Here is a 25603-nt window from a genome sequence, read left to right on the forward strand (position 1 = left end):
TCCGGCCTTGCCATTGTTCCCCCTGGCACAGCCCCAACAATCTTAGCTTCAGCCCATTCCCCTTCCTACCTAGTTTAAAGCCCTCTCAATGAGCCCTGCCAGCTCCTGGCCCAGGATCCTTTTTCCCCTAAAAGATAGGGACCCGTCTGCGGCCATCAGGCCAGGTGCTGAGTAAAGTGCCCCATGATCAAAAAAAACAAGATTTCTGCGTTGGCACCAGCCCCGGAGCCACGTGTTTAACAGGTGGGCTTTCCGTGTCCTCTCTGAACCCCTCCCTGCCACCATAGGGATGGACGAAAACACCACCTGCACTTCCGCTCCATCCACTAACCGACCCAGTCCCCTAAAGTCTCTTTTGATAGCCTTGAGGCTTCTCTCTTCGATGTTGTCACTGCCCGCCTGGACTATCAAAAGAGGGTAATAGTCAGAGGGGCGTACCAGGTTGGGAAGCTTCCTGGCAACGTCCCTGACCCTGACCCCAGGGAGGCAGCAGACTTCCCTACGAGTAGGGTCAGGCCGACAAATAGGGCCCTCTGTTCCCCTAAGAATCGAGTCTCCAACAACTATAACCCTCCTGTCTTTCTTGGTGGAGGCAGTCCTGAGGCGTGGAGTCGACCTCCTCGCCCTAGGCATCCTCCTGGGAGCACTTGCTACCTCTTCCTCAGCTACTGGTCTGTCGAGCTCCAGGGCCTCAAACCTATTGTATAAGGGCACCTGGGAATGCGGGGCTGGAAGGAGAGGGCGTCACCGGCGATGTCGAGCAGGGACCTGTTTCCATTCCTCCTCAGCTCCCAGATCCCCTCCCTCTGCCCGACGGCTACAGGGCAGGGGGTCCACCCCCATTTGAGGAGTCTCACCTCGGTACCTCCCCTTGAGGCCCTGCAGGGAGTTACTCCAGAAGTCTATCTCTCGCTCACACTCCCTGATGGCAGATTTAAAAAAAGAAACAAAAAACAAACAAACAAAAAAACATCACAGCTGCTGCTGTGCCTGCTCTCTTCCTACTTTCTTGTGCTTTGCCCCTCCCCTTTACCACTTGATTGGGTTTGGGTGCTGGGCGGGGCCAAAAGGTATATGAGCCCCAGGCATGGCATTAGAGAGCTCATTCTGCCTGGGCTGCTCCTTGCAGTAAGTGCTTTGTTTTTCCTTCAGTCAGTTGCAGGGTTGTTTAGGCAGGCTGGAGTCTATGGATTTCTGGATTTTAAGTGCTTGGAATTCACTTAATAGAGGAATATTAAGTAGAGGCTGCTGGCTCACTGTTTTTTGGGGTGGGGGGATACTCTTCTGTTTTTGATCTAAATGTTAATCTCTAGATGTATACACCCACATGTGTAACTCTCCAGAGGACTAAAACCAGCTTGATTGCATGGTACAAGAGGCTCAACCACGTAGGTGCAGTATTACCAAGAGACTGAGCAGGATCACCTTTTTCATCTGCAAAGGGTAATTCTGTGGCTACCTCTGTTGGAGCTGCTGTGCATTCATGGCCTTTTGGCATTTGTTGACTTTAGGGTGTTTATTTATTTATTTTTTCTTCTAGCTCTGGTCTCTGTGTTTGAGTTTTCTGTAAGGAGCTATACTGCTTGCATGTACATCGTGGATATGACCTTCTCTCTTTGTTTTTTGTAGCTCAGGGCATAGGCACGGAAACGTGAATGAGGCATGATGGTGAGTGGATGTCAGTGGGGGCTCTGAGTTTTTTGTTGGACTGTGTTAGTCTGCTTCTAGAAACACCCCAGTTCTCTTGTCTGCACTCTGCATTCTGTTGCGCTAAGTCATATAAATAAGTAAAGAAACCACAGCTACTACTCCCCCTCTTTCTGTTTTTTTTTTTTTTTTTGTATTTTCCCAGGTGATTGGCTTCAGGTTCCAGGTGGGACCTAATGGTAACTGAGTTGCAGGTATGCCATCAGAGAGCTCCTTCTGCCTGGGCTGCTCTTTGGGGTAAGTGCTTTGTTTTTCCTTCAGTCAGTTGCAGGGTTCTTTAGGTGGGTCAGTCTATGGACTGATGCATTTTCAAGTAGAAAAGGGTACGCATGTCTTTTCTAGGTGGCAACTGGCAGGATCTGTCACAGTAAAGCAATCTAGTAGTAGGTGCTTCTATTGCATGCAGCTCTTCCTCAGGTGAGTAATTGTTATAGCAGTGTTACAGATAGTATGGTGATGTTACTTTGTGTGTTTGCTTTGTGGTTCTGGGTCCCTTATGATTTTTGCAGAATTACGGGGCTTTCTGTGAGTCTTTGCCTATATGTCAAATCTTACCAAAGCCACAACGTTGGTGGAAAAGTGATGGAGCATGGTTTAGGAGAAATGTATCATGGAGGCTCCCTATGTGAGCATGTATATGAAAAAGGCAGCAGTGGGCATGTAAGGGGTAGTCTGTTTCAGGTCTAGGGACAGTTTGTTATATTTTTGGATCTTTTGCTTGTGGGTTTGCTTGTGGGTTGAGTCTTTAGATCTTGCAGCCTTCTAGGCTTTAAGTGCTGGGAATTCACATATTCGATGTTCTTTTATGAGGGGTTGTCAGGTACGTTGGTTTTGGGAAACCGTGGGGTACAGTTTCTTGACCGCATAAGTGCAGTAGTGCCTAGAGAGTGAGCAGGGCACGTTGCGGCGCGGCGCCGCCCGGGCACGTTGCGGCGCGGCGCCGCCCGGGCACGTTGCGGCGCGGCGCCGCCCGGGCACGTTGCGGCGCGGCGCCGCCCGGGCACGTTGCGGCGCGGCGCCGCCCGGGCACGTTGCGGCGCGGCGCCGCCCGGGCACGTTGCGGCGCGGCGCCGCCCGGGCACGTTGCGGCGCGGCGCCGCCCGGGCACGTTGCGGCGCGGCGCCGCCCGGGCACGTTGCGGCGCGGCGCCGCCCGGGCACGTTGCGGCGCGGCGCCGCCCGGGCACGTTGCGGCGCGGCGCCGCCCGGGCACGTTGCGGCGCGGCGCCGCCCGGGCACGTTGCGGCGCGGCGCCGCCCGGGCACGTTGCGGCGCGGCGCCGCCCGGGCACGTTGCGGCGCGGCGCCGCCCGGGCACGTTGCGGCGCGGCGCCGCCCGGGCACGTTGCGGCGCGGCGCCGCCCGGGCACGTTGCGGCGCGGCGCCGCCCGGGCACGTTGCGGCGCGGCGCCGCCCGGGCACGTTGCGGCGCGGCGCCGCCCGGGCACGTTGCGGCGCGGCGCCGCCCGGGCACGTTGCGGCGCGGCGCCGCCCGGGCACGTTGCGGCGCGGCGCCGCCCGGGCACGTTGCGGCGCGGCGCCGCCCGGGCACGTTGCGGCGCGGCGCCGCCCGGGCACGTTGCGGCGCGGCGCCGCCCGGGCACGTTGCGGCGCGGCGCCGCCCGGGCACGTTGCGGCGCGGCGCCGCCCGGGCACGTTGCGGCGCGGCGCCGCCCGGGCACGTTGCGGCGCGGCGCCGCCCGGGCACGTTGCGGCGCGGCGCCGCCCGGGCACGTTGCGGCGCGGCGCCGCCCGGGCACGTTGCGGCGCGGCGCCGCCCGGGCACGTTGCGGCGCGGCGCCGCCCGGGCACGTTGCGGCGCGGCGCCGCCCGGGCACGTTGCGGCGCGGCGCCGCCCGGGCACGTTGCGGCGCGGCGCCGCCCGGGCACGTTGCGGCGCGGCGCCGCCCGGGCACGTTGCGGCGCGGCGCCGCCCGGGCACGTTGCGGCGCGGCGCCGCCCGGGCACGTTGCGGCGCGGCGCCGCCCGGGCACGTTGCGGCGCGGCGCCGCCCGGGCACGTTGCGGCGCGGCGCCGCCCGGGCACGTTGCGGCGCGGCGCCGCCCGGGCACGTTGCGGCGCGGCGCCGCCCGGGCACGTTGCGGCGCGGCGCCGCCCGGGCACGTTGCGGCGCGGCGCCGCCCGGGCACGTTGCGGCGCGGCGCCGCCCGGGCACGTTGCGGCGCGGCGCCGCCCGGGCACGTTGCGGCGCGGCGCCGCCCGGGCACGTTGCGGCGCGGCGCCGCCCGGGCACGTTGCGGCGCGGCGCCGCCCGGGCACGTTGCGGCGCGGCGCCGCCCGGGCACGTTGCGGCGCGGCGCCGCCCGGGCACGTTGCGGCGCGGCGCCGCCCGGGCACGTTGCGGCGCGGCGCCGCCCGGGCACGTTGCGGCGCGGCGCCGCCCGGGCACGTTGCGGCGCGGCGCCGCCCGGGCACGTTGCGGCGCGGCGCCGCCCGGGCACGTTGCGGCGCGGCGCCGCCCGGGCACGTTGCGGCGCGGCGCCGCCCGGGCACGTTGCGGCGCGGCGCCGCCCGGGCACGTTGCGGCGCGGCGCCGCCCGGGCACGTTGCGGCGCGGCGCCGCCCGGGCACGTTGCGGCGCGGCGCCGCCCGGGCACGTTGCGGCGCGGCGCCGCCCGGGCACGTTGCGGCGCGGCGCCGCCCGGGCACGTTGCGGCGCGGCGCCGCCCGGGCACGTTGCGGCGCGGCGCCGCCCGGGCACGTTGCGGCGCGGCGCCGCCCGGGCACGTTGCGGCGCGGCGCCGCCCGGGCACGTTGCGGCGCGGCGCCGCCCGGGCACGTTGCGGCGCGGCGCCGCCCGGGCACGTTGCGGCGCGGCGCCGCCCGGGCACGTTGCGGCGCGGCGCCGCCCGGGCACGTTGCGGCGCGGCGCCGCCCGGGCACGTTGCGGCGCGGCGCCGCCCGGGCACGTTGCGGCGCGGCGCCGCCCGGGCACGTTGCGGCGCGGCGCCGCCCGGGCACGTTGCGGCGCGGCGCCGCCCGGGCACGTTGCGGCGCGGCGCCGCCCGGGCACGTTGCGGCGCGGCGCCGCCCGGGCACGTTGCGGCGCGGCGCCGCCCGGGCACGTTGCGGCGCGGCGCCGCCCGGGCACGTTGCGGCGCGGCGCCGCCCGGGCACGTTGCGGCGCGGCGCCGCCCGGGCACGTTGCGGCGCGGCGCCGCCCGGGCACGTTGCGGCGCGGCGCCGCCCGGGCACGTTGCGGCGCGGCGCCGCCCGGGCACGTTGCGGCGCGGCGCCGCCCGGGCACGTTGCGGCGCGGCGCCGCCCGGGCACGTTGCGGCGCGGCGCCGCCCGGGCACGTTGCGGCGCGGCGCCGCCCGGGCACGTTGCGGCGCGGCGCCGCCCGGGCACGTTGCGGCGCGGCGCCGCCCGGGCACGTTGCGGCGCGGCGCCGCCCGGGCACGTTGCGGCGCGGCGCCGCCCGGGCACGTTGCGGCGCGGCGCCGCCCGGGCACGTTGCGGCGCGGCGCCGCCCGGGCACGTTGCGGCGCGGCGCCGCCCGGGCACGTTGCGGCGCGGCGCCGCCCGGGCACGTTGCGGCGCGGCGCCGCCCGGGCACGTTGCGGCGCGGCGCCGCCCGGGCACGTTGCGGCGCGGCGCCGCCCGGGCACGTTGCGGCGCGGCGCCGCCCGGGCACGTTTCTCAGGTGGAGCTGCTGAGCAGGTGAGGTAAAGGAGCTGGGAACGGAGAGGTATTTCACAACTGTATGTTCCATCAGTAGTAGTCACCGTTGTGGAGTAGGTGGGTATTAGGGCTGGCATGCTAGTGAATGCTGGTTCTCTGCGTTTACAGATGGGGATGAGCCTGTTTGAACTAATTCCAGTTGAGAAAGTTTCAGTTACTAGCTTGGTGATACTGTAAATCCCTTATTAAAACCTGCAGAAAAAGCAAAAGGGGATTCGTGCTTCTAGAATCACCAGAGATATCTTGTCTGCTCTCTGCATGCTTTTGAGGTACAGTTTATTTTAAAAAAGAAATAAAAAAAAACAACAGCTGCTTTTCTTGCTCTATTCCTACTTTGTTGTGCTTTGCCCCTCCCCTTTCCCAGATGGTTTGGTTTGGGTGCTGGGCGGGGCCAAAAGGTATATGAGCCCCAGGTATGGCATCAGAGAGCTCCCTCTGCCTGGGCTGCTCTTTGGGGTCAGTGCTTTGTTTTTCCTTCAGTCAGTTGCAGGGTTCTTTAGGCAGGTTGGAGTCTATGAATTCCTGGATTTCTAAGTGGTTGGAATTCTAGATTTCTAAGTGCTTGAAATAGAGAGATATTTAGTAGAGGCTGCTGGCTCACTTTTTTTTTGGGATGGTGGCATATGCTCCTGTTTTTGAGCTATATTTTAATCTCTAGAGGTATAAAACCACTTGTTTTAGTCCTCTGGAGAGTTACACCCGCTTGATTGCATACTACATATGGCTTGACAGTGTAGATGCAGCATTACCAAGAGATTGAGCACAGTTGTATCAGAGTCACCTTTTTCATCCGCAAAGGGTAAGTCTGTGATTACCCCTGCCAGGGCTGCTGTGTGTGCATGTCTTTTTGGCATGTGTGTGTGCATGTCTTTTTGGTGTGTTGTGTGGCCCAGGCAGAGTTTGCAGTGGCGCTGTGAGCGAAGAATCTCAGTTAGAGCTGGTGAGCAGCTGAAGTAACAGAGCTGGGAAGAGAGAGGTATTGCAGCAGGTACGCTGTGGCTATGAGGTGCCTCAGAGTGTGCTTTTCTCTTGTCTTTGCAGGTGCTTTGTGCAGTCGTGGACAGGGAAGGGAAATCTTCATGTTACGAAGCTCTGAGGGAAGGTGAGTGTTGTCAGCCTGGTCATCCCTTATCCGAAGCGAAGGAAAGATTGTTTGGTGTTTGATTGCTTTGGCGTATAATCTGTTCTGCACCTAGATGTTTCTTTCTACATAAAAAAATGTTTGAGCTATTTCCAGTTAAGCAAGTTCCATTTACTTGCTGGGCGGTATTGTCCTTTTAATATTCAAAGCTGCACCAAAAGCATGGGGATTGTTCCTTCTAGAAACACCCCAGTTCTCTTGTCTGCAGTCTGCATGCTGTTGAGCTAAAGCAGATTTCAAAAAAAAAAAAACAACAAAAAAAAAAAACAAAGAAAAACACACACACAAACAACAACAACAACAAAAAAACACCATTGGGTGACTTCTTGTGAACACAGTGATCATTTAATCCCTTTGTTTTCCCAGTTGGTGTGGATGATACTGGCTGCACTGTTGGAGTTTGGATTTGGAGAGGAACACATGAGCACAATCGTATGTAACATCAGAAGTAGTCAGCATTGTGGAGAAGGTGGGCATCATGGCCGGAGTGCTAGTGAATGCTGGTAGTCTGTTTTTGCAGCTGATGATGAGCCTGGCACTTGACTAAGATGACAATCGGTGCCTGTGCGTTTCTTGAGGCGGAGGGACTTTACCATCCAGCAACCTGAGAGCTAAGTTGGGGGGCACCTGGTATTTGCATATCTGGGGTGGCTAATGGGAGCTGGGAGTCAGAGCAGCGTGGAGCCAGCTGGCTGAATATACTTGGTGCCACTGTGAGGGTAGTTCAGGCTGGGTCATGTTCAGGCTGCTTGTGGCTGGGTCACCAGGCTAATAGAAGCAGCGGGATTATTTTGTAGGTTGAGTGCGTGTGCCAGGCATGACAGTTTCCTTCTGTTCGTCTGTCCTGTAGTGTTGCTTCTGCAATGTCTGTTCTGTGCTTCTTGGGTCTTGATATCCTTCTAGCTTTTTACACTGGACTGACTAGACATGCGACTTGATAGCGGTGCTGAAGGGCCTCAATGCTTGTTTTGTCATCATGACTCTGATCCAAGCACTTCTTGTCTTGCAGTTGCTGCTTGAAGTGCAGATCTGTTTCAGGTCTTGTGCATTGTATTCTGTTTGAGATCACATCTATTTCCATCCTCACTCTTGAAGAAGTCATCTGGGCCGCATCAGGAGCTCTTGCTTTGGAATTGATTTCCTAAGTGTCTTCTTCAGGGGTTTTCACTCCCCATCCTTCTGGTCTCTTGTCTTGAAGGCAGGCTTTTTAGGCCTCCATCATCCCAGTTCTGGCAGTTGCTTCCAGTCTCCTGTCATGATATTTGAGTCTCTCCTTGGGTCTGCTACAGAGCACCTGTTCTGACTTGCTGTTGCCATAGGGCTTCCCTCTGGGGGTCGCTTTTTCTTGTGCGTTGTGTTGTGTGTTTTGTTTGTAGTGTTTGTGGCGTGCCTGTGTGTATGTGTTTGGTCTGGAGCTGTCCTGCCTGGCAGTTAGTGATGGTAGCTAATGTCCATGGGTGTACTAATACATTGTCCGGGCTGTTTTGGCAAAGACATCCGGTCTGCCTCTGGGCACGTACTGAAGGGCAGCTGGCACAGTCATCTCTGTGGTGTTTGGCAGATTTGGGGGGGAGGAGAGTAGAGCTGCTTGCGAGCAGCTGCTCGCATAGCGCTTGAACGGTGTGCTTGAGGAGGTCTGTCGAATCTTGAAAGCTTACAGATACGGGGTTTTGAAATTCTTATTTTTATTTCTTTCCTGTCCCCAGTAGAGTGTAAAGCTTTGGAGGAACCTGTCACAGGGAAGAGCTCCTTCTGGAACTGTCCAGCACTTGGTAGGCAACTCAGTGACTGGCTTGATCCCCTTTCCAGGTGCTGAGGCAAGGGGGCTGCTGTTTTGAAATGATAATATTGTAAATGGGTGCTAATGCTGGCAGCTGAATGATTATCTTGTGACTGTGTTTTCCTTTGTTCAGGCTGAAACTCAGTATGTAGTCCAGGACATCATGACCCGAGGTGCCTCTGGAGTGAGTGGTGTGATGAGCAGAGGTAGCTGTTATTTTTGGGGTGCGGTTGTCACTGCAGTTATTTTCTTACATCCAATCGAGTAAAATTCCACTTTCTCTTTTAGAGGTGCTATAAGTGGGTAAAGAGAACAGATGGAAGCATGTGCCATGTGGGGCAGGCAAGCGGCAGAGGTACAGGAGGGGATGAGAGTAACTGTCCCGAGGGCGCTGTGGCTTTTGCTCCTGCGATTGCTTTCTCTCCTGTTTATGAGGTGCCACAGACAAGGTGGGCTGAGATAGCCTTTAGAGTAGGAGGAAAGCAGGTCACTGGAATGCTGTGTGGTTCCTGAGAAAGGTGTTGTGTAGGAAAAAGGTTGTCTGGTGTGGCAGTTCCTGATGTTGGTCGTCTTTGGTAGGCAAAGAGGTGCCCGAAGCCCTGTCCTGTGTAGCTTGAGCATGCCTCGCTGAGGATGAAGCCTGCTTTCCAGCAGTTTGCAAAACTGTTGAGGCTGAAATGCTGCATCTGTGTTTGGGTTGGGGTTGCACCTTGGTGAGTGTAGGGATGGGTTTTAAGCTGATGCAGCGGAGGGCCTGGCCCCAGTGTCCTGTAGCGTGTTTTGACCCATCAGCATAGCCTTTGGTTTTCAGATAGCCTACTGAAGTAAGTGATTTTTCCTGTGAATGGAATGGAATTGATTTTGTTGGTGTATAATCTGTTCTGCTCCTAGAGTTTTCTTTAAATGTAAATAAAAGTTTGAGCTAATTCCAGCTGGAAAAGCTTCAGTTACTTGCTTGGTGGTATTGTCCTTTTAATATTAAAAGCCGTAGCAAAAGCATGGGGATTGTTGCTTCTAGAAACACCCCAGTTGTCTTGTCTGCAGTCTGCATGCTGTTGAGCTAAGCCTTATAAATAAGTAAATAAACCACAGCTGCTGCTCCTCCTCTTTCTACTTTCTTGTGCTTTGCCCCTCCCCTTTCCCAGGTGATTCCTTCAGTCAGTTGCAGGGTTCTTTAGGCAGGCTGGAGTCTATGGATTTCTGGATTTCTAAGTGCTTGGAATTCACTTAATAGAGGGATATTTAGTAGAGGCTGCTGGCTCACTGTTTTTTGGGATGGTGGCATACGTTCCTGTGTTTGAGCTATTTTTTAATCTCTAGATGAACCAACCCACTTGTGTAACTCTACAAAGGACTAAAACCAGCTTGATTACATGCTACAAGGGGCTTGACCACATTGGTACAGTATTACCAAGAGACTGAGCAGGGTCACCTTCTTCATCTGCAAAGTGTAAGTTTGTGATTAGCCCTGTTGGAGCTGCTATGCATTCATGGCCATCTGGCATTTGTGGACTTCAGGGTGGTTTTTTTATTTGTCTAGCTCTGGTCTCTGTGTTTGAGTTCTTATCAAGGAGCTGTACTGTTTGTGTGTCCATCGTGGATGTGACCTTCTCTCTCTATTTTTTGTAGCCCAGGGCATAGGCACGGAAACTTGAACGAAGCATGAGAGTGAGTGGACAGCAGTGGGGTCCCCGAGTTGTTCGGTGGACTGTGTTAGTCTGCTTCACCTGTCGGGCCGGCTTTGCAAGCGCCTTGTGACAGCAGAGTACGTCTCCTGCCACATTTCTGAGACCTGCCAGACATCAGCAGTTCCAGTTCCTGAAATGCTGTAGCTGCTCAGGGCGCAAGAGGAGCAGGGAGCATGATGCATCTCCTTGAGATGTTAGGTGAGCGAAGCGGTCGTACTGGGTTGGGGTACGTGGCTTTGGGGCTTCTTGGCTGTTGCAGTAGGGGAGGAAGGAAGAGGAGTGGGGAAAGACTGTTTTGTGGATCGTCACGTTTGTCTGTTCTTTCTCCTTGGTCTAAGCCCTATGACTTTGGCTCGGCACACTGAATGGAAGTGCTAAGCCTGGATCGGGAAGGTGAGTGGAGAAAAGGTGGAAAACAGGCATTGTTTTTGGTGTTGTAGTCTATTGGTGCGCCTCTGGGTGACTCCTCTTTTGCAGGGACGAAGAAGGTACTGGGAACATCCTAGCTGGCCTTTGTGGTCCACGTTGATGGTGGATTCTGAGCCCTGAGAATTAAGTCTGGGGGCAAATATTGTATGTTGGGGAGTGGTTGGCAGAGGGAGGCGGGGAGTTTTCTAGAGGGTATCTATCTGGTTTCAGAAGCGGAGCAGGTCAGTTGACTACGACTGTTTCTGAGGAGGTTGTTCTACTGGAAGAAATTTGGCTGGTGTGCTGGTGCCTGATGGCACTTTATTTCTGCAGGTGAAGAAGAGCCTGGTGCCTGAGGCAATGTCCTGGCTAGTGTTTGTGTTCCTTGGTGAAGATGGAACCTGCCTCCCAGCATTCCCAAGCTAAGTTGGGGGGCAAGTGCTATGTTTGAGTTGGGGTTGTGAATGCACCCATAGGGCGAGGGTCTGTGCTTCTAAGTCATTGCTTTGGATGGGGCCTTTCAGGATCGATCAGGTCAGGCAGAGAGATTATGTGTGGGGAGTTCTGTCACGTACAGTGTGAACACATGCCAGGCAGGGCAGTCCCAGTTTGTCATCTGTGTTCTGTGTTGTCTGTGCTGTACTGTGCTGTTGCTCTTGGTGTTTGGCAGGCCCTGGGGAAGCCATCCTGAGGGTACTGAACACTTGACATCATCAGAATAATGCTGATGTTCAATTGGGAGCTGAGCACCTCTCATCTTGCAGTGGGAGTTTAAAGGAATCACTTCTGTGTGTGTAATACTTTTTTTGTATCAAACGTTTCTTGATATGATCAACATATGTTACATGCTCCTCAGGTCTTGATATCCGCATTTCCTTCTTCCACTGGACAGATTAGACGGGCAACTTGGTAGCCACACCGAAGTTCCTAAATGCTTGTTTCATCATCGTAGGGCTGATGCGAGCACTTGTCTTGCAGTCGCTGCTTGAAGTGCAGATATGTTTCAGGTCTTGTGCATTGTATTCTGTTTGAGATCACATCTATTTCCATCCTCACTCTTGAAGAAGTCATCTGGGCCGCATCAGGAGCTCTTGCTTTGGAATTGATTTCCTAAGTGTCGTCTTCAGGGGTTTTCACTCCCCATCCTTCTGGTCTCTTGTCTTGAAGGCAGGCTTTTTAGGCCTCCATCATCCCAGTTCTGGCAGTTGCTTCCAGTCTCCTGTCATGATATTTGAGTCTCTCCTTGGGTCTGCTACAGAGCACCTGTTCTGACTTGCTGTTGCCATAGGGCTTCCCTCTGGGGGTCACTTTTTCTTGTGCATTGTGTTGTGTGTTTTGTTTGTAGTGTTTTTGGCATGCCTGTGTGTATGTGTTTGGTCTGGAGCTGTCCTGCCTGGCAGTTAGTGATTAACGTGGTAGTGCATCGGTGTACTAATACATTGTCCGGGCTGTTTTGGCAAAGACATCCGGTCTGACACTGGGCTACTGAAGGGCAGCTGGCACAATGTATCTGTTTGCGAGTAACTGCCCGTGTACCTCTCTTTGTTTAGTAAATTGTAAACTGTAATTGCAATCGAATTTGGGACCCAGTCGTGTATGACAACTGGGGGATCGTCCGGGAGGGCTTTGGTTCCTGAATTCTTACTTGATCTAGGAGAGGCGCCCCACCATGTGGTGGCTGCTGTTCGAGTCGGGTCGGGACTAATGGCATCTTGAACCTGAATAAAGGTAAGCAAAGGTTGTGATTTTTCTTCAGCTCCCTTGCTGGTTGCAGCACTCTATTTTGCCTGTAATTCTGCGTGTGAAGATCCAAATGAAGACAACGTAGTCGTAAGCGTTTAAAGCATATACTGTTCTGTTGGGTGGGATTTGGTTGCCTGTGTAAGAGTGTGACTGAGATGGAATTTAGTTCCAAAGCGATTGTGGAGGTCTTCTAACCGCGGTTCCAATCTCCCGCGAGGGACTTGGCCGGTGAAGGACCGAAGCGATTCCTATAGGATTTGTGGGTGCGTGATAGATCTTAAACCCTCTGTAAGACACTCTTACTAATGTAACCAAGGGCTGTGGGAATTGCCACAGTAAAATTCCTAGATGGGTCAGACAAAATCAAAGACCAGGGACCAGAAGAAAGGGAGCAAATTACCAGACATACCACCAGAAAGTCCATTAGGAATAACGGTTAGAAATTGGAACGATAGAGGCCCCAGAAAAGGAAAAAGTAAATAAAAAACAGTCCAGTATTGTGTGATAGAACGGCCAAAGGAGCCTTTAAGATCACGTCTTTCGGTCTGTTTTTTTGATCCTTTGAAGACTGGATTTGTCACGCCTGAAATACACATGTTAATTCGAAGGAACCTTTTTGCCAGGAAGAAAGCGATTATGCAGGATTATGGATCAGGAGGACTTCATGTCCTTTTCCAGCCTCAATATTTACACTAAAAGCAGATAAGAAATTTGAAGAACAGGAAAAAGAAAAAGATAATAAACGGGAGCCGTTGGATAACCTACCATCTCCATATCCTAACAATCCACCTCCGGTGGCTGTGGTATCTCTAGCAGTACCACCGTTGCCCCTGCTTCCACCACCATCAGCACCAGAATGAGACCGACCTCCGGCTGCATGCATGAGAAGTAGGACTGCCATATCTGAGAGAGCTCCTCTATATCCCTTAAGGGAGGTAACTGGTGTATAACTGGGTTGGAGTTTTAACAGTTAGGGTTTTAAGGGTTTCAGGGTTATCGTGTTAGGGTTTTAGAGTTTTTTGGGTTGTAGTGTTGATAGGCTTTTTAGTGTTAGGGTCCTAGGGTTTTATTTTTGGTCAGTTATTCAGGGTTTTAAGATTTTTTTTTTTTTTTTTCAGGTTAGGTTCTCCAGGGTTAGGGTTTTGAGTGTCCTAATTTTTTGGGCTAGGGTTTTGAGCATCCTACTGATTTGGGTTGGCTTTGGGTTTTGAGCGTCTTAATTTTGGGGTTAGGGCTTCAAGCGTTCTAATTTTGTTGTTTAGGGCTTTGAGAATCCTAATGTTTTGGGTTTGGGTTTTGAGCGTCTTAAGTGTTTGGGTTTGGGCTTTTAGGCATAGGACTTCAGGGGTTTAGTGTGGTAAATAGTTTGGGTTATGCCTGTAGGGGTTTCGAGGATTTTTAGTGTTAGGGCTTGTGGCTTTTTTGAAAGGCCGGTAAGTGCTTGGGTTACAGTGAGTGCTGGTAAAAGGTATTTCTCGAACACTCGGCCTGTGATTGGTCAGGCCAGCTGCCTGGGGAATGCTGGTAGGCGTAGTTTTCCGGCACTGGGTATCCGGGAGGCCATGTTTGGTGCCCATAGCATGCCGGGAGATGTAGTTCTAGGAAACTGGGGTTAGGGGTTGGGGTTGGGGTTAGGGTTAGATCCGGGTTAGGGTTGGGGTCAGGGGTGCAGGGCTCTGTGCAGCAGTTATTTTTCATTCTAAATCAGGGGAGTCGGTCAGGATGGCCTCATCCTTCAGCATCCTACTATCAGTTAACCATTTTTCAGCCTTCTGCTGGAGTACTCCCCTAACATTATGTGGAGTATATATCTTCAGAGGTGCCCTACAAGTGACTTTTCTAGCTTCCTCAATCAGTAAGGCAGTAGCCACAATTGCCTGGAAGCACACTGGCCACCCCCTCCTCACAGGGTCTAAGAGTTTGGAACAATATCCCACAGGTTTCTTGATTCCTGCCCATTCTTGACTTAGCTGTAAATTGCAACTAACATATGCAGTTTGGTTAGAAACATTTACAAAGACCCTTTTATTTATTTGTAAATCTGGGAGGCTCAGCACTGGAGCTTCTATTAACGTTTTCTTCATCAACCTCAACTTTTCCTCATCTTCCTCGTTCCACTTGATTTTTTCTCCAGTCAATTTTTCATATAAAAACTTTGCCTTTTCACTAAACCCTTCAATCCAGGGTCTACAATATCCCAAGAGCCCGAGCAGTTGCCTCACTTCGTTCTTCGTTTTGGGTGATGATAGGGCTAAAATCCCAGATACCCTGTCGGCATCCGATTTTTTCTTTCCTTGGCTAAGCCCATGTCCTAAGTACCTTACTTCTTTTTCCACGAATTGTAATTTAGATTTTGAGCCCTTCAACCCTTTTTCCCTAAGAAATTAAGTAATTCGATAGTGGTTCTCCATGTCTCTTTTTCAGTCTCCCCAGCTATTAATAGGTCATCCACATATTGCAACAATTTCACTTCCCCCTTTACCTCAAAAAGTTGTAATAATTTTTCTAAGGTTTGGCCAAATAAATGTGGGGATTCAGTAAATCCCTGAGGAAGTACAGTCCATCTAAGCTGTTGCCGCCTTCCTGTTTCGGGGTCTTCCCATTCAAAGGCGAAGTAATTCCAAGACCCTTCACTTAATGGGCAGGCCCAGAAAGCATCCTTCAAATCTATTACACTATACCATTTATGCAGAGGTGTTAGGTGGTTTAATAAAGTGTATGGGTTAGCTGCCACTGGAAATTTGGTTATGGTTCGCTGATTCACAGCCCTAAGCATCATAACTGACATATGCCCTTCCTTTTTTAATGAAGTCATTACAAACGTACTATTTATTATCCGGTGTACCAATAATGTAAAGCAAGGTATCATACAAGGTATGAATAATAACATCATTACACCACATAAAAATAATATCCTTTTAACCCATGGTCCACCAGGCAGCCATGAAAATAAATCCCTATCCATACCCTTCCAAGTTTGTGCTGGGACGTGGGCTCATTTCTAATTTCTTTTGTTATCTGTTTAACCACTTTCCCATTATCGTCAATTTGTAAGCAACAATTAGAATCATTTAGTTTCCCCCACACCCCCCCCCCTCTTCTGCTAGTAAATAGTCTAAAACCATTCTATGTGGAAAGATAGCATTCCTCATCTGGGTGGACTGATCAGCTAAAAGATCCAAAGCCGTCGCTGTTTGATCGGTTATTATTTCAAGGACAGCTTGCAACCTAATTATTCGATTCAAATTATAAATAGGTTCTCGGGCTCCAGATATTATCTCATTTGGGTTCCAGGTAGCTGGTCCATAATACTGTATGATTCTTTCAAGGGGCCATTCATTTTCTTTCCGTTGTTGAGCACTACCTCCGGCTAAGGAAGCATCAATAGATCGTTTTTCTCTATTCAGATCATCATATAATTTTATTCCTAAATGATTTCCTTGTATTTGTGACAATAAAAAGAGCAAGGGTCTTATGTACCCCACGTAGCATATTCCTGACCAGTCCTTTGGTAGCCTTTTGTAGGCCTGTTTGCCACACACCCAATAATGTCCCTTTAGAGCCCACGTCCCATTTGGAAAAGGACGGTCCCATTCTCTTTTATTCCTTGGGGTGTGAAAATACAAAGGGTTTTCGTTACCAAGTGGTCCTGTTACAATGTTTGCCCCATTAGTACTTGTATATATACACCTCCAAGCTCCCGCACTAGATTCCCACTCACAATTACAACTAAGTTCTCCTTCACGACTTGTCATACCACGAGCTGACCAGAAATGTTTAAAGAACACTTGTGTCCCATTCTCATCTTGCCACCTCCAGCAGTAGACTCTTGCCACATGCTGCTCCCTAGTGGTGTTATCACGCTGACAACTCGGGATTTGAACGTCAAATTGTCCCTTTGATTGTGCTCTTGCCATGGCTTCACATCCAGGTCCAAAAAATTTCTTATATGAGCATTTCAGCCAAGTCCCATTTTTCAGCTGGACATGTGTAGCGTTCCATTTTCCTTTACTTGATGTACAGTTTATAGGTCCACATTCAGGATCAGTACAATCATATCCGGGAGATAGAGTCCATTTACAAAAGCTTTTTCCCACCTTTACTGTTCCTGTTCTGGTTAAACAGTATATACCCTGCTCTGACAAGTGCAATTGCCATGGGCCTTCTTCCTCTTTCCAGAATTGTGTACCATTATGAACTTCACTCAAATTACTAACCCACCACTTAGGTTCAACCGGGCCAGCTACCCAGGGCCAACTTTCAGTTCCCTGTGGTCCCCCACAAACCCAGCAATTGCTAAGGTTAAAAGCCTTGGCCACTTCTTCCCCCAGAATGAACAAGTTATTCCCGTGGCTTAATTGCCCCTGTAAAAAGAGTACCAGGAAGTATAACATCCTTCTGCGTCATCCAGGGGTTATCGTGGGGGTGTGAGAAATGCCTCCAATCAAGGGGTTGGGCCCACTTCCAGGATCTATTTGAGGGGGTCTCTCCCTCAAATATATATATAATCGTATATATTATATACGATTATATATATATATATATATATATATACACATATATTTTTGTTTGCTTGTTTGTTTCTTTTTCCTGGGACAACCTGGCTTTAGTGTGGGCGAAGTCCGGTCGAGGCCCTCCCACTCGGCAGTCAATACCCATAGGGGTTGCCTCCCTTGGTAGACTATACACACCGCAGTGGAGGGTCCTGCCCCGGTCTTGCCTTCTCCCTTTCTTCCCTTCAGGCTTGTCCCCTTCTTCTGGCATTCTTAATTTATGCAGAGCCTTATTGCCAGCACATTAGTTCTTTTTTAGCTTTAATTTCAGTTCCCCAGGAGCAGACTCAACCCTCCAAGTTTGGGTATTTATTGGTCCTTTTACTCTAGATGCATGGGTCCAACCCCTTTCTGCTGTTCTCACAGCTGTTTCAGTGGTAAGTAAAACAAGGTATGGTCCCTTCCACCGGGCGTGTAATGATTCTTCCCTCCAAGTTTTTATTAAGACCTTGTCCCCTGGTTGTATTTGATAAATAGCAAACCCTAAAGGTGGTGTCTGAGCCATTCTTCCAATTTCTCTTAGCTCTTGCAATCTTTTCCCAATAGTAATTGCATATTTCTGGATACTACGATCCTCAACTACATTGTTTCCCAGAGGCATTCCCTGTGAATAAGGCATACCATATAACATTTCATATGGTGATAATCCAGTCTCACTGTGTGGTTTAGTTCTTATGTTTAGAAGTGCCAATGGTAAGCATTTTGTCCAGGGCATTTGTGTCTCAATCATTAATTTAGCCAATTGTTGTTTCATTGTTTGATTCATTCTCTCTACTTTCCCTGAGCTTTGTGGGTGCCATGGAGTATGATATTCCCATGGAATACCTAATGATTGACACAATAATCTTATTATTTTAGAAGTAAAGTGTGTGCCCTGATCAGAATCAATGTACTGGATTATCCCATATCTAGGTATCAGGTGTTCTAATAAAATTTTTGCCACCATTTGTGCCGTAGCTGGTGCTACGGGATAGGCTTCTATCCATTGTATTAAATGATCTACTATTACCAATAAATACGTTATTCTCCCTACCTTGGGCAATTCAGTGAAATCAACTTGTACTTTCTCGAAAGGCCTATAAGCTGTTTTTCTTCCTCCCGCGGCTGCTTGTCAAAACACTTTCTTATTTATCTTCTGACAAGTTAAACAACCTTGTGTGATTTGCTTTGCTATTTCAAAAACCCCTATGCAACCAAATTGTTGAAGTAAGTGATTACTTAATGCTTTTGTACCCCAATGTGTTTGTGTATGCAAACGTTCCAATCTTTGCCTTGCATAAGCTTGTGGTAATATCTCTTGCCCGTCTGGCAATGTCCATTTTCCTTGTTCTAATCTAGCACCTGTTGTCTCCAGTTTTGTCTGTTCTTCAGGAGTAAACTTTTTTTCTTCTCCCTCTCGTCTTTCTTCCTCCTGTACTGTATTAATTTTAGCAGCCTGAGTTCTCAAGGCTGCTTCCTGAGCTTCTTTATCTGCTAGATTGTTCCCTCTGGTGTGGTAATCTAATCCTCTTTGGTGTCCTTTTACATGTACCACTGCTATTTCTTTTGGTTCTCTTAATGCCCTTAGATTTTTTATTATTAATTCTTGATGTATAAGATTCCTCCCTTGAGTAGTAACGAAACCTCTTTCTTCACAAATTTTTCCGAAGGTATGAACCACCCCATATGCATATTTAGAATCTGTATATATAGTTCCACTTTTCCCCTTTAATAGTTCCACGGCCCTATATAGGACATACAGCTCACGAGCCTGAGCTGACCATGATAGACTCAAGGGTCCTGATTCCACAGGTTCCAGGTGCTTATTAATTATTGCATATCCTGATTTTCTTTTTCCCTCCACTACTCAGGAGGAGCCATCTATGAACAGTGCTTCTCCCTTCTCTAATTCAGTATCTCTTAAATCGGGTCTTCCTTTAGTCTGGGTCTCAATTACCTCTAAACAGTTATGTTGTAATTCCTCTGATGGTTTTCCGAACAAAAATTGTGCTGGACTCTGAGCAGAGCTTACCCTTAGTTCTAAGTCAGGGGAGTCAATTAGTATAGCTTCATACTTTAGGATCTGGCTGTCTGTTAACCATTTCTCTGCTTTCTGTTGTAAGACACTTCTGACATTGTGTGGAGTATACACTTTTAAGGGAGCATTACAAGTGATCTTTCTAACTTCCTCTATTAATAATGCCGTAGCGACCAAAGCTTGGAGACAAGCAGGCCACCCTCTACTTACTGGACCAAGTAACTTAGAACAATACCCCATGGGTTTCTTAATTCCTGCCCAGTCTTGAGTACGAACTCCATATGCCGCCTGGTTTGATGTGTTCACAAAGGGATAAAAAGGTTTTTCCAGATCCAGAAGGCTCAACACAGGTGCTTGTATTAATGCCTCTTTTATTTCTTCAAATTGTTGATTATCTTCTGCAGACCACTTAAGTTGGTTCTTAATTAATTTCTCATATAAGAATTTAACTTTTTCACTGTAGCTTTCAAGCCATGGTCTACAGTATCCTAATAATCCCAATATTTGCTGGATTTCCTTTTTAGTTTGTGGGGGTCTTAAGGATAGGATCCCAGATACCCTGTCAGGATCTAACTTCTTTTTTCCCTTACTTAACCAATGTCCTAAGTATTTTACTTCCTGTTCCACAAATTGTAATTTTGATCGAGACACCTTGAATCCCTTTTCTCCCAGGAAACTGAACAATTTAATAGGAGCTTCTCGGGTTCCCTCTTCAGTTTCTCCTGCTATTAATAGATCATCCACATACTGCAATAATTTTACCTCCCTGGGTAATGCAAAATCTTGTAAAACTTTTTCTAAAGTTGGTCCAAATAGATTTGGTGACTCTGTAAACCCCTGTGGTAGCACGGTCCACCTTAATTGTTGTTTCCGTCCCGTTTCAGGGTCCTCCCACTCAAAAGCAAAATAATCTCTGGATTTTTCATCCAGAGGGCAGGCCCAAAAGGCATCTTTCAGATCTATTATGCTATACCAAGTATGTTTGGGAGAGAGATGACTTAGTAAAGTATAAGGTTTTGCCACCACAAGGAATTTAGTGACTGTTCGCTGATTTACAGCTCTCAGGTCCTGTATGACCCATCCGATTTCTTTACAGGGAGGATGGGTGTATTATGAGGTGACATACACGGTTCTAGAGTTCCTTTTTCCAGAAGTCTATGGGTTTTAATCCTTTTCGACCCTCCATTGGTATAGGGTATTGTTTAATTCTAATTGGACGATGTGGATCCATTATTTGAACATTTATGGGGTCCATTTCTATTTTTCCAATTTCCCCTTCCTTATAGCACACTGAAGGGTTAATGAATTCTTCGTCTTTTTGTGTCAAAGTGTATAATTTAATCTGCAATTTATCCCCTTGGCTTTGAATGCTCAAGTTTAATTTTAAAATCAAATCCCTTCCTAGTAAATTGTACTCCGCTTCAGCGAGCAAAAGTAAATCATTAAGACAGATTTTTTTATCTGTTTCTGTCTCTACATCTTTCAAAACAGGTACCTTAAAGGGCTCTCCTTTTGCCCCTATTACAGACATGCAACTCTTCCCTTCTTCTATTCCTTTTGGAAGTTTTTGAATAGTGGATTTTTCAGCCCCTGTGTCTACTGAAAATAAGACTTCCTCTTTATGGGGACCAATTAATAGTTTTATCAACGGCTCTGTTGATGTTGAAGTCCCCAGAAGATATAGCCCCTGACACCCCTATTCTTCTTTGAATATTTTCTCATCTTGTTCCCGCTAATGATATTTCCTCTGAACATGTCTCTTCTTGTTGCAATAGTAACAGACGGGAATTGTCGATTTCCCTCGACAAGGCTGACCCCTAGGGTTTTTTTCTATTATTTTTTTTCTCCTCTCCCCGGACAAGGTCTTGTGGAATGAGGTTAAGCCACGAAAGACCGTATGAACTTGGAAGTGATGGGAAAACTTACAGTTTTTAAGAAGAATGTTAGTTGTGATTAAGGCAGTAAATTAGATCATCCTCGTAGGAGCTTTCTAAACAGATCAGAAGAGGGCAAGAGTGTACTTAAGGACCGAAAAGGGTGTTGCAGTAGATAGCTGATGAGTTAGATTATGTGATAGAGCTCAGCTGCACACCTGCAAAGGAGCTCAGAGAGACAGTGAGAGGAGGCTGAGCCCCAGAAAATACTTTGCTCCTCCCTTCAGAGGCCCAGAGGAGCAGAGAGATGCACAGTGGCAGGTGGGAACCCGAGGGAAGTTCTTCAGAGGAAGAATGGCTGGGCCATGGACTAGTAAGGGAGAAGCAGAGTTGACTCCTTTGGAGGTTTAGTTAGGAAAACATTAGCTCAAAGTCTTATTAAGAGTAGCTTGAATACAAGGCGGGCGCCAGTCTAGAGGGAGAAGCTTGGTTAAAGTGTGTGGGTTTCAGGGAGCTGTGCAGTAGAGACTTGTAGAGAGGAATTTTAAATAGCACGTTGAATGGGAAATGAGCCCGGGGCAATTAATTGATGATCAAAATGCAAACTACAATTTTAAATCAGGAAAGAGGTAGACTATACTTTTATAATGAAAAATACGCCAGAAAAGAGTGAGGAAAGTGTCAGTGTTGTTATAAAGGAAGTTACTGGAACAAAGGAAAGGGTTAGAGGAGCAATAAAGCAGAGAAATTCATGCTTTTGTGATAGAAGTGTTGGAACACCAAGGACTGGAGATGGTAGTGATCACAAACTCATTTCCCGATCGCTCAGTTTTCCATGTGCTGTCTGTATACCCCATGGCACCTACCTCGCATTCAGAAAGCAATGCAACCTTTGGGGTTAAAAAATAAAAACCAGAGAGGGCAGTGCTTTCCAAGAAAAAAAGATAAGTCCTTGTGGCAAACAGGTAGGTGAACGGAGTATGTACGTTCCTTCCTCGGTGTCCTGCTGTTAACGTGAGAGGATATTCACCAGAACCCAGTAGATGATTGCACTCTGGTTCTTGCATTTTTTACCATCTTTCATGAAACAACTTCAGGTTACGTGACAGAAGCTAATGGCCTAAGCTTATGTGCATTTGGCATTGTTTTCTCATTGGTGAGCTTCAAGCCTGTGTCTGGCCCATTATTGCTCACAGAATTTGTGGCAGAGCTAGACTTGGACTTAGATTACTATGCTTAGTCTTAGCACTCCAGATTATTAAAACCCTTTCCATTAAATACTTTCTCAAACTAAGAAGTGACTTTCTGAAATAGCTGTTTTCAGAAGATCTGCATCTTAGCTAAGCAATATGACAGAATTTTGCCTGTTGTTAAACACTGAGGCTGACGACAAGTCCATCAGCAGTTTCAGAGAGCACAGAACAATGTCCAGATGCATGCTCATCTGCTAGGATTTGTGATTTCTGAAACGTGACTTGCATAAATTCATCTTAAGGTTTTGCAGGATCCACTGTGTCATTAAAATAATGCTAATACTAAAACTGACAGGCATCTGTGTAATGCATTTTGGATTTCATATAATTTGCAAAAGTACTTAACGATTCGGTGTCATTTTGTGGTACAGTACAAACATCAAGAGGAAGTGAGAACAAAGAAAATGGTGGTGAAGATGTTCCAAGGTGTTACAACCTTCGACAGAGTAAACCTGTTGACCGCTACCAAGCTCCTATGGAAAGTAGGTTGAACGCACAGTTTCTCTTAAAACCTTATTTCTTGCACATAAGTGAGATAGAATTTTTGAATGCAAAGACGTGTTTGCGCACACAGTTCTATTTCAGTTCTGTACCTTCATTCTGCACATGAACTTCCCTGTTTTTATCAGACACGTGTGTCCTGTGCACATTTTATTTCTTTGCTGTTTGGCATACTTAGTGCTATGTATCCTTGCTATAACAGTAATTAATCACACTTAATGGTCTTGCTCTTGTGATTTTCAGTTCACCTTTAAACAGGGTGTAGTTTTCCACTTGTACCATGCACTGATGAAAAGCAAAAACAGTTAAAAATTCTTCTGGAATTAGGGATGAGTGAAACACGTGGCATTTTCTTTTTCTTTTGATATCCTCCTCTCTTAAATGTATCTGTATCATTATTCTAAATTCTTTCCTTTCAGTAAGACAAAGAGATCGAGAGAGGACTAACTCGGGCCAGCCGTGTTCTGTCAGACAGAAAGAGTCACTTGAAAATGCTGGGTCACAAAAATATAGAAGACGTGCCAGGTTGGTGTATGGCTAGTGATAGCTCTTACTTATCCGTAGAGCTGTCAGTCTCTTTACTGCATAATGCTTCAAAGGGTTTTCAGTTTAGTGGTAATTACAGAGTAAGTTTATGATCAGTACTTTGGTAGTCTGAGGATAGAGAGGAAAGAACTATTTGGAGGGGAGGAGGTGGATACTTTTAAGTTGGTTTCTGTTTTAAATCCAATATTTGTGGGTCGCTGATAAGATGATTATGGAGGTAGTGTCTGAGTTTCTGTAACTGAAATTCTTTGGTTCTGGAACTGAAGCCGGAATCCCCCCTTAAATATCTTAGTCAGACTATTTAATCTTGAAGGATACAAAGGATTTTCTTAAAACCGAAAATAATTTTATTCGATTTAGAGGGAGAGGCTTTATGGAAGTTTTGTTAGATTTAAAAAAAAAAAGTTATCACTCAAATACTGACTCTAGTTTCTGTTTGGAATCAACTAATGTTTCTATATGCAGTTAACCTTAAACAATAAAAGATCTAAATGAAATCATAAATTGCCTTAGTAATGATAAAGGCTTTTTGGATTCTGTAAGCAGTTAGTGCGTAGAGAATGCTGTTGATTGCCAGATATTTTGTTGAGCATTCTTGAAAGCAGACAGTTGTCACGAGGAAAATCGTGTCATGGCCTTTGAAATCAGATTCCTAAGGAGTACAGTGGACTGGAAAATAGATCTCAGAGGCAATTTGGAGATAGAATTCCCTTAATTTTTGGTGTTACTTAGTATCTGCTCTATTTTCTTTTTAACTTTCTCGTTTATATGCTTGCTTGCAGACGGAGATGTGCAGATGACATCAGTGATTCTACACCCTCTTGCTCATCTCCCTTGCTTAGCACGTGTGATACGGAGGAGGGTGGTGAGAGCAGTGAGGACGGCGAGAGCACATCTCCAAGAAGGTTGCTGTCGGTAGAGAATAGGGGAGGGATGAATCTCCTTCAAATGAATATTTAGCCATGTTTAAGTTTATCTAAATGTAACTGTTTAAGTTTATGTCAATTAATTAGGTCTTCTAATATATTAATTAATGTCTTCTACATTTGCTTGGCATTATTATGAAAAACAAAAATCTTCGAGCTGCATCTTAAAGAAAAAGAAGCCCTGTAACTTCTCCTTAATTCAAATCAGGACTTTTCGAGTGAAACGTCAGAAACGGGACCTAAAGAGAGTTCAGAGGGATCAAAAGAAAGCTGGAGGAAGTCAGGGAGATGCAATGCAAATAGATAGTGCGGTAAGTGGTAAACTAATCATCGTGTCAGCGAGTGTTTCCAGTGATTCTGAAAGATCTCAGTGTGCCATCTAGAACTACCTTTGTTGATGGTTTTCTCTAAAGCAACTTCAAAAATTGCCCAGAATGTTTGCGTTGTGCTGAGATAATTTCTGATGAAACCTTGATCTAGGTTGCTGCTTTCTTTAACATACAAACTCTGTGGTGTTGAATTTCTCTTTAGATTGGATTTGAGAACGTGGGTGGTCTTTCGGAACACATCGCAGCTTTGAAAGAGATGGTGATTTTTCCCGTCCTGTATCCAGAAGTTTTTCAGCAGTTCAATATTCAGCCCCCAAGGTAACTCATGACAGTGATAAATCGTAAGTCAGCTGTTTTCAGGAGAAAGTTCAATTAAGGTATCAATATGCTTCCATGCTTCAACATTTTTGGCAGCGGTGAACATTTGTTTTAGTAGTAGCAAAAAGTGGTTTCTTAAAAATGGATAAAATCCAGAATATTTGTAGGTTAAAAATATAAGCAATGTCTGAAAATTGTAAGTTTTACCATCTGGTGTTTTTAAAAAGTTGGGTTAGTTGGGTTGGAGTGGTTTTGTTCTCAGTTTTATGTACAAGTCAGCTTGATTAGTCTGTAAGCAAGAAGGGATTATCTAGTGTGGAAGTCAATTGTAATATGTTGCCTGGAAGCCCAGTTGTTTTTCCTGCCTACTTTTGCAGTTTATTGCTGCAGAATGAACTGGTGATTCACCATTCAGCCCATTCTCAGATTCTGTGCTGAAGTTTGCCCGTTTGGCTCCGGTTTGCTGTAATCACCCTGTTTGTCAGCAGTTTTGGAAGTGTCCTTCTGGGACAGTATGCTCTCTTTTGAAGTTTTTATACGTTTGAGTTACCTCCTTATTCATTTCTTTGGGTGAAAAAAATGAATTTTCTTGTGAAACGTTGTAAAAACGCGGAACTTCTATCTGTTCTGCCTCTACCCACACTTCAGCTATTACTGCTGTCTTGTACATGACGTGTTTTGGTTAGGAAAGACGAGTTTGTTCTAGAGACGATAGTTATAGGAGGTACTCATCATGATGTTTTTTTTCCTATCTGGATCTTTTTTATTGCAGAGGTTGTCTATTTTATGGCCCCCCAGGAACAGGGGAAACACTAGTTGCTCGTGCACTTGCCAGTGAATATAGTCGAAGTGACAGGAAAATATCATTTTTTCTGAGAAATGCTTCGGACTGCATGAGAAAACACGTGGGGGAATCAGAACGCCAACTTCGTGTGTTATTTGAACAGGTAAGGTTGAAATGCACAGTGTATTCTGTCAGAGTTGAAACCATAATTTTCTGTGGTCAACGTTCTTAAGTAGCACTTGCTCTTTTTTTGTATTTTGTTATTTTTTTTTCCCCCTGAAATGGAAATGCCAGTGTTTCTGCTGTGAATGTCAGCTGTAAGAACTACTGGA

At 48.4% G+C, this 25603-nt stretch overlaps 1 protein-coding gene across 1 annotated transcript in view; it reads left to right on the top strand.

Moving 5' to 3' along the window:
- LOC309891134 (ATPase family AAA domain-containing protein 2-like) overlaps positions 1-25603 on the top strand; it is a gene marked incomplete at both ends in the record, with an annotated part of 89740 nt that overhangs the window by 13568 nt on the left and 50569 nt on the right. Inside the window, 3 exons of the mRNA XM_082785519.1 lie at positions 23697-23829; positions 24372-24487; positions 25260-25434. Coding sequence (XP_082641645.1) covers positions 23697-23829; positions 24372-24487; positions 25260-25434 — 424 coding nt within the window. The remainder of the gene's footprint in view (positions 1-23696; positions 23830-24371; positions 24488-25259; positions 25435-25603) is intronic.

This window comes from Aythya marila, assembly GCF_965140915.1.
Source record: "Aythya marila genome assembly, contig: HAP1_HAP1_SCAFFOLD_164, whole genome shotgun sequence".
Classification (NCBI taxonomy): domain Eukaryota; kingdom Metazoa; phylum Chordata; class Aves; order Anseriformes; family Anatidae; genus Aythya; species Aythya marila.